This window comes from Ictidomys tridecemlineatus, chromosome 8, assembly GCF_052094955.1.
Source record: "Ictidomys tridecemlineatus isolate mIctTri1 chromosome 8, mIctTri1.hap1, whole genome shotgun sequence".
In the NCBI taxonomy this organism is placed as follows: domain Eukaryota; kingdom Metazoa; phylum Chordata; class Mammalia; order Rodentia; family Sciuridae; genus Ictidomys; species Ictidomys tridecemlineatus.
In genome coordinates this window covers 82,902,920-82,915,123 of record NC_135484.1, presented here as the reverse complement: position 1 = coordinate 82,915,123, position 12,204 = coordinate 82,902,920, and the positions used below count along the sequence as shown (strand labels likewise).

At 35.6% G+C, this 12,204-nt stretch overlaps 1 protein-coding gene across 3 annotated transcripts in view; it reads right to left on the bottom strand.

Annotated features, from left to right (window-relative positions):
- Filip1 (filamin A interacting protein 1) overlaps positions 1–12,204 on the bottom strand; it is a 163,358-nt gene that overhangs the window by 37,026 nt on the left and 114,128 nt on the right. For all 3 annotated transcript variants that reach the window (XM_005340337.5, XM_005340336.5, XM_078019713.1), the window contains one exon: positions 11,145–11,323. In XM_005340337.5, coding sequence (XP_005340394.2) covers positions 11,145–11,323 — 179 coding nt within the window. The remainder of the gene's footprint in view (positions 1–11,144; positions 11,324–12,204) is intronic.

Here is a 12,204-nt window from a genome sequence, read left to right as displayed (position 1 = left end):
CTGGATTGTTTCCTATTTCCTGATAATTTTCATTGTGTGTTTCTTAAAACTTGTCATCTGGGCTGGGGCTGTAGCTCATTGGTAGAGTGCCCACCTTGCACGTGTGGGTTCTATCCTCAGCACCACATAAAAATAAATAAAGATATTGTGTCCAACTACAATTTTTAAAAAATTAAATAACAAAACAAAAAAAACTGTCATCTGCTTAAGTTCTTTAGGGCTGATTAACAGTGAAAAATAGGCCTGAGCTTAGATTTGCATATATTTACAGTATCACATGATAGTCTAATTTTTTATCCAAAAATTATAAGGTAAATCCATAATAGATTTTTCTAAATGTGTGAATTTATATCTGGATTTCATTCACTAAATAGTATGCAGAACTTCTGTGAAAAATACATGCAGTTAAATCCCTCAGTTTGTAAGAGCTCTTCAGAAGAGGTTGTTTTTTTTTTTCTTTTCTTCTGCTTTTAAAGCAGTTTGTTTTTTCTACAGCTGTTGGGAAGAGAAAGTTATTCTCCATGTTATTCTAATAAGCCAGTCCAAACTGTGATTAATACATATTCTTTTAAAGATACAAAGTGTCTCCTGTCACTTCTTTTTAATTTATTAAATTTTTAATATAGGAAGTTATAGAAATAAAGCAGTAAATTTATGACCTCGGCAAAATTACTGTAGGAGTTTTTCTTCCAAAGGATGCTTATAGTTACTACATATTTTACTCTCATAAAATTTTATGTGGCTAAAAATCTCAGTATTGCTTTTTTGTAGAAAGTAAGTCATTTTTTAGCTACATATTTAAAAATTATGTTTTACTTCTCAAATATAATTTTTTATTACATAGGATTAAGCTGTCCTTTGGAAACTTAAAAAGTAAATGTTTTATTTTCCCCTGACATAAACCAAAACTGTTAGAGGATGGTTCTTTTGAAATGGTAGAAACCAGATCAGGCCAGAGGAAAATGATCCTAAGTAAAATATGGTCAATTATTCCCCATGTTTATAAATAAATTATCTCAGTATACATAAAAATGACTATAATAATGGCAATTACTAAGGGATCCAACTTTTCCAATTGCCTTGGAATTCCATCTTTAAAATATATTAAATTTCTATATGTACTATAATCTATCTCTAGGAATTCTATCAGCTCCATTGATCTATTTATGTACCAGTAACATTTCAAAACATTAGCCTTAAAATAAATTTTTCTTTCATGTAGAAAACTTTTCTACTGTTTTTTTCCCCAAAATTTTAACTATTTTGTGGGGTTGGTCTTCATACTGGGAATTGAACTCAGGTGCACTAGAACATTGAGCCACATCCCCAACCCTATTTTGTATTTTATTTAGACATAGGGTCTCACTGAGTTGCTTAGCACCTCACTTTTGCTGAAGCAGACTTTGAACTTGCAATCCTCTTGCCTCAGCCTCCAGAGCTGGGATTACAGGCATGCACCACGGCACCCTGCTGACTGTTCTTACTTGTGTGATTTTTGTATGAATTTTAGAAACCACTGCATTTAGTTCCCATAATTAAAAAAGAATTTTTAGGACCACATTAAATTTGGTATCTTTATTAGAATTACATTAAATTTACAAATATAGGGAGACTTGACATCTTTATAATGTTAAGTCCTAGCATGTAGTAAGTTTCCATGGCTCTAAGTCTTTTTCATGTCTCTAGATAAAATTCAAGACGTTTCTTTATGTAGATCTTTCACATTCTTAAGTTTATTACTAGATAATTCATTTCTAATTTAGTATAATTTTATCATGTGGAAATATAAAAACTTGATTTTTGAATATTGATTTTATGTAGATTTTTAACTTGCCACCTTACTTTATTGACCTCACTAAATGTTTCAGTTTTATTGAGTCTACCCACAATTAAATTTAAAAAACACTTGCTCCCAAACAGAGCTTACTTTTCCTATATTTTGCATTGTTTTCAAAATGTCTGAGTTGTGATTTAGTGAAATTTAATATAGTTGTTCTCCAAGTGCTTATTATACAAGTGGGCAGAAGGAATCACTGTTGGGCATCATATGCTATGCCTTGTGGAAGAGACTTTTTTATATTCATTATATCATGAACATAACTCATGATATAGGTGCTCAGTTATTCCCATTCAACAGAAGAAAAAAACAACAAAACAAGAATCAGAGAGGTCAGATAACTTATTTGAGGTCACAGATCAGTAAGTAGCAGGTCAGGATTTGAATTCACAGCTATTTAGTTCCAAATGAAATGCAGAAGACTAAGAAAATGACTGTCTCTAGGTTATAGATTTTGAGGAATCTGGCATCATGTAGCTAGAATACCCCAGGGAAGGAGGTGACTGAAGTTCAGGAGATACTGGTAAGCATCATCAGTACTCTAAAACCAGCCACAATGCCACATAATTTCTCCTCAGCTCAAATATGGATTATGTTACTAATGAAGGGAATACTAATTGCAGGCCTTAAACTCTTTTGTGAAATAAAATTATTTAAAATTTTTTGTATTTCTTATACATAATTTCTATTATGGGGTCCCATTCAATCAGAGGATAGAAACTTTACCTTAGTTCTGGGTAAGCTCACTTAAGACAGGTTTCCCTTATTAAATGTGGAGACTCTTCTGGCAAGTCATGGTCTTCTGAGTAATTCTAGGGCTTCAATAATTTCTGGAATCATTTGGAAGGTGGGTGGGAGATGATGTTATAATCGTCTGTCCCTATTGACATCCTCTTGGGATGCACACTGTGGTCTCTGCTCTCATTTGTCAATTTGTTCAGGTTATAGATTCAAGCTGGCCTCAGAGACCCAGATGATCCTGGTACCCTGATTTCAGATTTCTAGCTTTCAAAACTATGAGAAAATAAATACCTGTTGTTTACGTCACACAACTATAGGATAGTATTTGTTATGGCAGTTCAGCACACTAAGACACTCTTGGGCTCCACCTAATAATCCCTTTTGTCTCAAATTTTCCCCACCAAATCTCTCTGAAATTTGTATTAATCTTTGCCTCATTCCACCCTCCAAAACTCAGAACAAAATCTTTTGTTTTTGTTCGTTTGTTTTCTTGGTGCTGGGGATTGAAGCCAGAGCCTGAAGGATGCTAAGCAAATGCTGTATCACTGAAATACATGCCCAGCCCAAAGCCTTCTTTTGAAATACCCACTCCCATGACATAGTTATCCTTGTTTCCTTAATTTTTTTCCTCTCAGGGAAGAATCTTATCAAAATGGGAATAAAGAGGAATAAAAAACAAAACTTGGATACACTTGATTACATATTCCTTCTAATACTATTCCTAGATCCTTGCTTCTGAAATCCAAAAGACAAGATCTTCACTTCTCTTTTTTCCAACTCTTCCCCTTGAGGAAGTGGTTACTCTCTTGATTGACTGCTCAAAAGGGGACAAGTAACAGAAACTATTAGGTTAAAAGACCCAATTAATATCACTGTACAGCAAATTTTTATAACTGAGAATAGGTAAATAATAATGTCAAAGCTATAGCAATTATTATAATTGTATCACTTAGTCTCTGAGGCTGTAAGGAAAATAGTCACCTAGGTTGCCTAAGATGAGAGTTCTTAGAAAGAATATACCTATAAGTAAATTAATATGGAAAATTGCCTCTATTGCCAAACAGGCCCAGGGAGAACTATGATACTATTCATTATTATTTATCATATACCGAAAATACCATTAACTCAACAACAATGCTAGTAATCAAATGCTTGTCATCTTCTCAGAAATTGGATGTCCACTGTAACCCTAGTCCTGGACACTTTGAGTTTTTATGTTTTGGTGGATTTCTCCCATCTTGGACTCTTGTGTTTTTTTTTTTTTTCTGTGTATCTATCTCATATGCCTCAAGAGTGTGCCACAATGGGTTAGTGGGTCACTATAAAATAGAACACATTATTTAGCAAAGTTGTCATGGTAGGTACCTCATAGGCCCCAATCTCTCTTGTGTTTAAGCTATTAAAGGTTTCAAACTAGCCACTTTAGAGACAACATGGCCAAGAGATGAGTTTGTTCACTACGTATTGTTTTATACATTTGAGAAATGTTGAAACACTGGAATATTTTAATAAAATTGGTCTGTCTTTTGCCCAAAAAATCAGGGTAGCAATACTGAGCCCACAATGTAAAATGGGGTCAGTCATCATCAGGTGACTTAATATTTTCCCTGGTAGTCAAAGCATGCTCTCTCCAGTCAAGCAGTCCCTACCACTCATGCCAAGTGTGCTCAAGAGCTAGATCTGCTTCATTCCATTACTGCCTGGTTCTAAAGGCACTTGAGTTAGAGACCACAAATTATCCATCTAACTGGCTGTGACCATCATTTACACAGTCACATGACAAGAAGAATAAGAACTCTGTGGAAATAACTTTTCCTAAATTTTCCAGAAGAGACCTCATCAGTGAATCAGGAACTTAAGAGTTCCAGACTCTATCTGATAATATCTTGAAAACTTTCTGGAAGAGAATAATTCTCTCAGTGATAGGTTCAGATCTAGAGAGACTACACCAACCTCACCACTTGCCACTATATGGTTCTCATTCATTATTGCTCATGTTTAAATTCTAATGTTAATTACTATTCTTGCTTTTTCTAGGATTTTGGCACAATTAAGAGGATCAAATACTAAGTATCCAATAATTCTTACATGGTTTGTTAAAATCTGAAAGAGTAAATTGTGTTTCTTGCCCACTTTTCTCTCAAGTCTACTTTTTCAATGTTTTTCAATTTTCTTGTGGCCAGTTTTCTCCTCCTACCCTCTCCCCTTTGTATGATGTTAGCTCCTTCCTGGTCCAAGTCCTTTGCATTTGCTGGTGGTGGTGATGGTGTGTTATAAAAGTCAAATATGTTGAATATAATTAATCAAAACTCAGCCAGGTTAAGCCTAAAATCGGGAAAATATTGTCACTATCTTAATCTAGAGTAAAATGCAGTCATAGCTGACATTTATATTTAAACATAGCCCAATAATTGTAGGTACATATTTCACTCAGGTCACAACACTACAAGATCCCAAATCATCAAAAATGATTTAACCCAATTTTGTGGATTAAATTTTTTTAAAAGAAAGGAAAATGCATTTGAGAAATATTTCTGTAGCATTAAAATAAGTTAATTCATAGCATAACCCTTAATTAGTAAAAAAAAAACTCTCATTAATTAGATAGCCCATTTCATAAGGCATCCTTTTAAAAGTTATGTTAGTCTTAGCTCTAAGGCTGCTGGTTCTATGATTTTGGGAATGAGGGTGCTATGAAACCTGGGAGAAAGATCACATCTACAGCATTTTTGTACAGGTGGAATCTAATGAAATGAACCCAAAAGGCATTTTTAATGATCTCTTTCATATTCATTCCAGAGGGCACCTTGTTAAGAATGAGTGACAACATGCTCCTAACTTCACCTTACTGTTAATATTTTGGATTTTTAAGAGGATCAAATCCTCTAACCTCAATGTCCCAGTCCTCTTGAGATGCTGTCTTTTTGAGTCACTCTTATTGCTTGGTCCCTTCAAGTAAGATGTAACATCTCTTACACCGTCCCACAGCCATCTCATCCCCACAAACATATCTACCTAGGCTATGCCCTAAAAGTAATATATCATCACCTCTGAGTCCTTTATTTTCATCACATTTTCCAACAGTAAGTGGAATTTTCATATCACAAGGGTAAGAGAAATTGAAAGGTGGAGTTTGATCCTGCATAATCAAAATCGACTATAAAATAAATTAAGGCTAGTTCATTGAACCTCTGAACTCTAATTCCTATCCTTCCTTAAAAATCATCCCTCCAGTAGGTGATAACTCATGACCAAGTTAAGTCTGTGAATTCAATGTGCGGTCTAAGTCACTGGCTAGCTTTTCTAAATCACCTTTCTTTCATCATGCATTGAGGAAAGGAGGTTCATTTTATTGATAAAGTAAGAACTTGGAAGCAGAATAAGTTATTTTTCAAACCTTGATTCTGCTAATTAACTATTGGCAAGAGACCTTGGTGGAAAGATCTTAACCTCTCTGTTTCCTATCTGCTAATGGAGATAACAATTACACATAGGTTTACAAGAATTAAACTGTTATTCATGCTAGTTTATCAGGGAGGTCAATAAAATTAAGTCTGCTACTGAACAGCCTTTAGCAGAGTGCTAAGAACAGAGAAGAGGGCTCAGTTGTTTTTGCTGATATGTTCCACTCGTTGATTACTTTCTGCTTGATAACACTTAAATGCATTTACACAGCATCAGCCATCTTTTTCAGTAGAGTGCTTCCTTGTGATCTGAGCTACCAGTGAGAAAAGTCAATTTTGTCAACATGTTTTAGAGATAAGGCTAAGATTTATCTAAGTTTTTTAGATAAATCTAAGAAACTTGAAGATATTGTACCAGGAAAGGAGATGTGAATTTTTTACTATAAAGTAGATTAAGAATTTTTCTGAAAGGGAGACTATTAGAGAAGAAGAATGGGTCCAGGGGTAGGGGAAAGGGAAAAATAAGGAAGGGTAATGTGGGAGTAGATATGATCAAAGCATGTTATATGCATATATGAAAATGCCACAAGAAACCCATAATTCTGTATAATTAATATGAACTAACAGAAATAAAAAATATTTCTGAATATTCCAATATCCTAAATCAAGTTTTCAGAGATAATAGATCTGAGTAGACATTTCTATATGTAGGAAATAGTACATACTGTCCCATGGATCACCAGGCAAATGCTGAACACCCCTTCACATTGACATAAAGGAAAATACCAATTCAGGACATGAAGGCTTTCCCTGTACTCAAGCTCCTGCTTCTACAGTCTGGGCTTCACAGGTTAAAGGATTTCTCTTGGGATGCTGATTTGTGCTTTTAAAGAATGAACTTATACTTGGAAATCTTGCTGCAAGATTATATGATGATGTCATTATTTATGTAGTCCCAGCTGAGCCTATAAAATCCAAAAGCTTTACAATCTATATTTACAGTGATAGATTTAGATAGCATTTCCCCCACATCATTTACACACACACACACACACACACACACACACACACACACACACTTCTTTAAGTCTCAGACTGCTTTTTGATGTAACTGTGTTTTCTCTATTTTGACATTCTTGGAGCAGCCCTAGTGAAGCTTAAGATTAAAATCACAAGTCTGCAGCTCAGACAGGGAATAAAGTACAAACCCTGAAGGTGATCTCATGTGCTCAGAATTATACTTCAAAGATCAACTTCACTTTAATGTAGCATTTAGACAAGGAGCTTTCTTTACCCAATCTTAATTAAAACAATGAAAGACATTTTCATCTTTATTATTAACAATGCTAATTAAACCAATACACTTTTATGTTGTTTTCTCTTTTTAATTTGGGCTGTGACTATTTGTAAAAATAAATATCTAATAATAATGGCTTATGATCATAGTCTGTTAACTTTAGAATAAAGGAAACCAGGAACAACATAGTACACATTTTAGTTGTATAATCTGTAGAACAAGATGAGTTTATCAACTCTTGAAAAGTGAAAAATAATTTCTGCATTTATTATTTTTAGATTGTAATAGGGTAAGGTCAGGGGCAATAGCAAGTAGTTTAGGGGGGCTTCCTTTAGCTCCCCTAAGCATCATCAGCCTCCTAGCATAACTACCAAAAATAAAATGCAATGTAATTGAGACTCTGTATATATATATATATATAAGCAAAAGCAGCTTCAAAACAAGTCCCCAAGTTGCTCATTCTAATAGACTGCTAACTGAAGCTTTTCCCCTGATAGTCTAGAACCATTTGCTTACCTAGGGGCCTATAACTTCACAAAAAAGTCACTCTGCCTTTTAAGATTAGGTGTCATAGTTTGGATGTAACATGGAGCGAAGGAGCCTACACACACAGAAAAGGAACATAAACAATCCATTTTTGCACAAGATACTTATTTGCACAAAAGGACTAGATAGTGTCCTGCACTGTGTGATCTTGGTTAAGCTATGTAATTGTCTGGCTTCAATGCTCCCACCTGGAGACTGAGAGACTTAAAAGGGCTGGTCTCAGAAGCCTTTTGCATACTCAGAGCCTAAGATTCCTGGTTTCATCAAATATCTGAATCTGGATTGTTTATCCACATCTACCTCTGATGCTGTGCCTGGGTCCCTTTTTGCCATCTTTAACCATTTTCCTAGAGAAAGTGAGAAACCCTGACAGAACAGGACAAGTACGGAGAAAGAAGCTTAGATACTCCTGAGTGGGGAAGAAGTCCCCTGTTCATTGGGTGTCCCCCACCTTTTCCTTCCATTGCCATGTCAAAAAGCAGTCTAGAGTGGAGACAGAGTCTGCAGAGTCGCAGAGCCGGGTGCTGATGAGTAATAGGGAGAATCCCACTTAGGTTTATCTCAAGCTTCAGTTTCTTCCTTTACTCATGCTCACAGTAGAAATAAAGGGTAATGTTTCTCTATTTTGTTTGTTTCCCCTCACAAAAGGGTTCTCGGGAGAAGAGGAAGGGGCACAAAGCAAAGAGGGCAAACAAAGGACTTGGGACCCGGTACAAAAGGACTCCCACTTGTGCACAGAAATGCCACTTCTTGATTAGCTGCAGCTCAGCTTCCCCTGCAGGTGCTGCAGTGGGGTAGCGTCTGGAAGCACCCAGGCCCGGGGCTGCGGCGGCCGAGGTCCACATTGGACGCTAGGTAGAAGCTCCTCAGTGACTTGGCCCACGGGAAAGCAAGCCTCGAGGTCAGCATCCTGCCAGCTCCTATAAGTAGATCTAATTATGACCGCTTACTTCAAAAAGAGGATTTAACCCAAAGCAGATTTAGCAGGGCAGTTTCCAAAGGGCAGCAGGAACCCCAGGCGTGACCTTTGAGAAAATCCTAAAAGCTTCGCTGCCAGGGAACTTGGCAAGCCAGTGACCATAAACGCCTCAGAGAATTTCAGAGACGCCAACCTGTTATCAGGGTCCTAGTGGGGGCGTTTAATTTAGAACAAAGTGTCAGAGTGTACCCGTGGCGTGTGTGCTGGAGCTGAGTTGGTATTGAGCTGAGGAAAAAAAAAAATTGACACCCTAGTAAAAAGCACTAAATTAAACTTTAATGTGTTTAGGAAGCTAAATAAGAGACAAAAATCTTTTAGTGACTATTTGCCTAAAACGTGAAAGTTTGGGAACATATTCCAGTGATGCTGATCAAAGTTTCAAAAGCTTGTTAAAGTCATTTTTAAAGAAAAGTTTATTTGGACTTGTGCTACTTTCAACATAGCACTTTGCTCGGAAGTGGTTTTATTGTTCTGATGAAATGAAACAACTCGAAAAAAGGTAAAGGAATTTTTCATCTAAAGTTAACCAACATTAAGTTAGTAAATAAATATTTCTGAATAGATTCATCACATAACAAATATGAAAAGAAATATGGTGAACTATAAGACTATTTTGTGTCATTATTTCGGTTGTTCTTACAGAGTGCACACACACACAAAGGAAAACAAAACATAAAGAAAAAGAAACAGCTCGAATAAATATTCACTTCCATTAAACCAACTCTGAGTGAACTGGTGCCACCTCAGATTTTGTCTTAGGTGGGAAACTATGGAAAAGACAAGATGTAGTTCTAAATCAGATAGTTTACAAAGTGATCAAAAATGATTCACACAGATACTCTTTAGCAGTATTTGATTTCAAATGTTTAAAAAAGTCAATATCATACAAGTTCCTACTTAAATTTTTTTTTTTAGTTGTAGATAGACACAACACTTTATTTTAATTTTTTTATGTGGTACTGAGGATGAAACCCAGTGCCTCATGCATGCTAGGTAAGCACTCTACCACTGAGCCACAACCCCAGCCCAAGTTCCTACCTTTTTCACTTGACCACATTCCAACACAGGTTATATAACCTGATGATTATTGTGTATTTAATTAATATTGTCTTTAGAACCTTGTTTGCCATAGCCTGGGGTTGGAAACTTCTCAGACATTGAGGTGGTAGGTTTATTCTCACTGGCTACACAAATATATCAAATCAGATCATCAATTTGTTCAAACACATAACTACTAAACCTTAGCTTATAAGAGTTTAAGGGAAGCACAAAAAAATCTTAAATTAGGGATATAAAATGTAACACTTCAGCCATTGTTCTCTTTTACATTTCACCTTCCCTAAGGGATGTGCCCAATACAATAATAAGTAAATATTACCAATAATTAAAAAAATTTTTTTAAACACAACATGCTTTGCTTTATTCTGTATTTACTCTTACTGTGGTAGTTTTTTCTGATATGTAAAATATTCCGCAAAAATCAAATCTTTTCCTTATACCCAAATAAATAATAAAGCTGGAATAGAAAAAGCTATTCCCTAGTGGCTCTGAATTTGCAAGCCCTCAACACAGATGCAAGCAGGCTTGTTGTTGATTTCAAAGATGGTTAACGTCTGAGACATAACCATTCATCTGAGGGAAGGAAGAAAGGACTTGATTGCAAAGGTTTTTCAATTTGGAATCTCTGCTTCATGTGTGTCAATTTTTGGTTTGAGAAAACTAAATGCTTACAAGAACAGTCATGGAGACTCAACACACTATTTTTTTTGTTTTGTTTTTACATAAAGTTTTATAAAGTATGCAACCAATATAAGGTTAAGCAGTTAGTTCTAGTCATTATCCAAATATTAATATTTTTCTACACTGGTAATAAGAATGAAGAGGATTTAAGATGATTAGGTTAAAGCATTTTCCTTCCTGAAAAATGGTGTGGTTTTTTTTGTTGGTGGTGATGGTGTTTGTTTGTTTGTTTGTTTTTTCAATAGAAGGCAATTTACAGAAAGGTTTTTCAAATAGAAATACTTCATTGATCAAACTCAAATATAAGCTCCCTGGGTTTCTTTCTGGTTTTCTGGTTTTAAAGGTTTTAGCACCCTTGTGGGAATGTGGCACCCTATTTTCATGCATCCCCAAACATATTCATGTAAACTGTCACACTCTTTATGGTAACAAACCATTCAGAAATTGGAATTTAGAACCTTGTTTGCTATGGCCATAGCTTGAGGTTGGACACCCAGAGACCTATCCATAGTGCCACCACTTGGAAGCCTGACCTCTGATGGGAGGGATGGATAGGGCAGCAGGCCTCCAGATGTGACTGGCAGCATGTGTGCACATTACCTCTCCCTCTCCTGCTCCAGCAAGTTGGTGAAATCGTCGCTTTTGTTCATGTAGTCAGTGTGTTTGTGCTTCTCGTTCTCCAACTCGTACACAGTACGCCTGTGACACTTCTCTGCCAGCAGCAGTTGCTCTAGCATGCGCCGGTAGGTTTCTTTCTGCTTTTCCTCAAGTCTGTCCAGCTGAGTAGGCAAAGGTGGGAAAGATATTTTATTTCACTTACATATGACTCTAAATAATTGGCTTAAATTGGTCTAGTGATTTATTACCTGAAGGAGAAAACATCAAATGTGGTATCCTCTGCCATTTCCCCCATTCCTTCATTTTCTCTGTGTCAACTGACCATATCAACTAGCCATGATAATGCTGCATTTTAACTTCTGTCCTTCTGGCCCTTTTTCTGTAAATACATGTATGGTCCCTAAACTTGCAGGAGAACGAACTCTTCCATGGTTTTAATGAGATAGCCCAAATCCTGTACTTGGGGAAAAAAAAAAAAAGGTGGCTTACATCCCCTCCTGATCTAAAAAAAAAAAAAAGTAACATCTCAGCATGTACATGTGCCAAACTTCTCCTTTGGGAAGTAATTATCATTGTTGCAATCTTATTTTAAGGCTTGCAGCTATATGCATTTCTAGGAAAAGTATATTAAGGATCAAAGTCTTCTTATTTAAAGAGACACTAAATATAAGGAGGATTTTAGAACTTGTAGAGAGTACGTATCTCTAAAACCATTTTTTCACAATTCAAAAACTGTATTTACTAAAAAGAAGAAATATAATTATTTGAATATATCATTTTCGTTATGTGTCATTGAATTATTTAAGGTTTCACATTACAGAGAATAATAATAATGATTTTTCTCATCATATTAATAATGATTTTTGTGATCATCATTTTAAGATTAGCTCAAAATAAAAGCAGTCTTAAATATTATCAATTTTTTCCCTTTTTCTCTGAACAGAGTGTAAGATCTTTAAAGAATCATGCCTTGATCATCTTTTTAGTCTCTGGAGCTTAGCACAGTGTCTAGAACAAATTAGCTGTTCAGTAAATGTTTGTT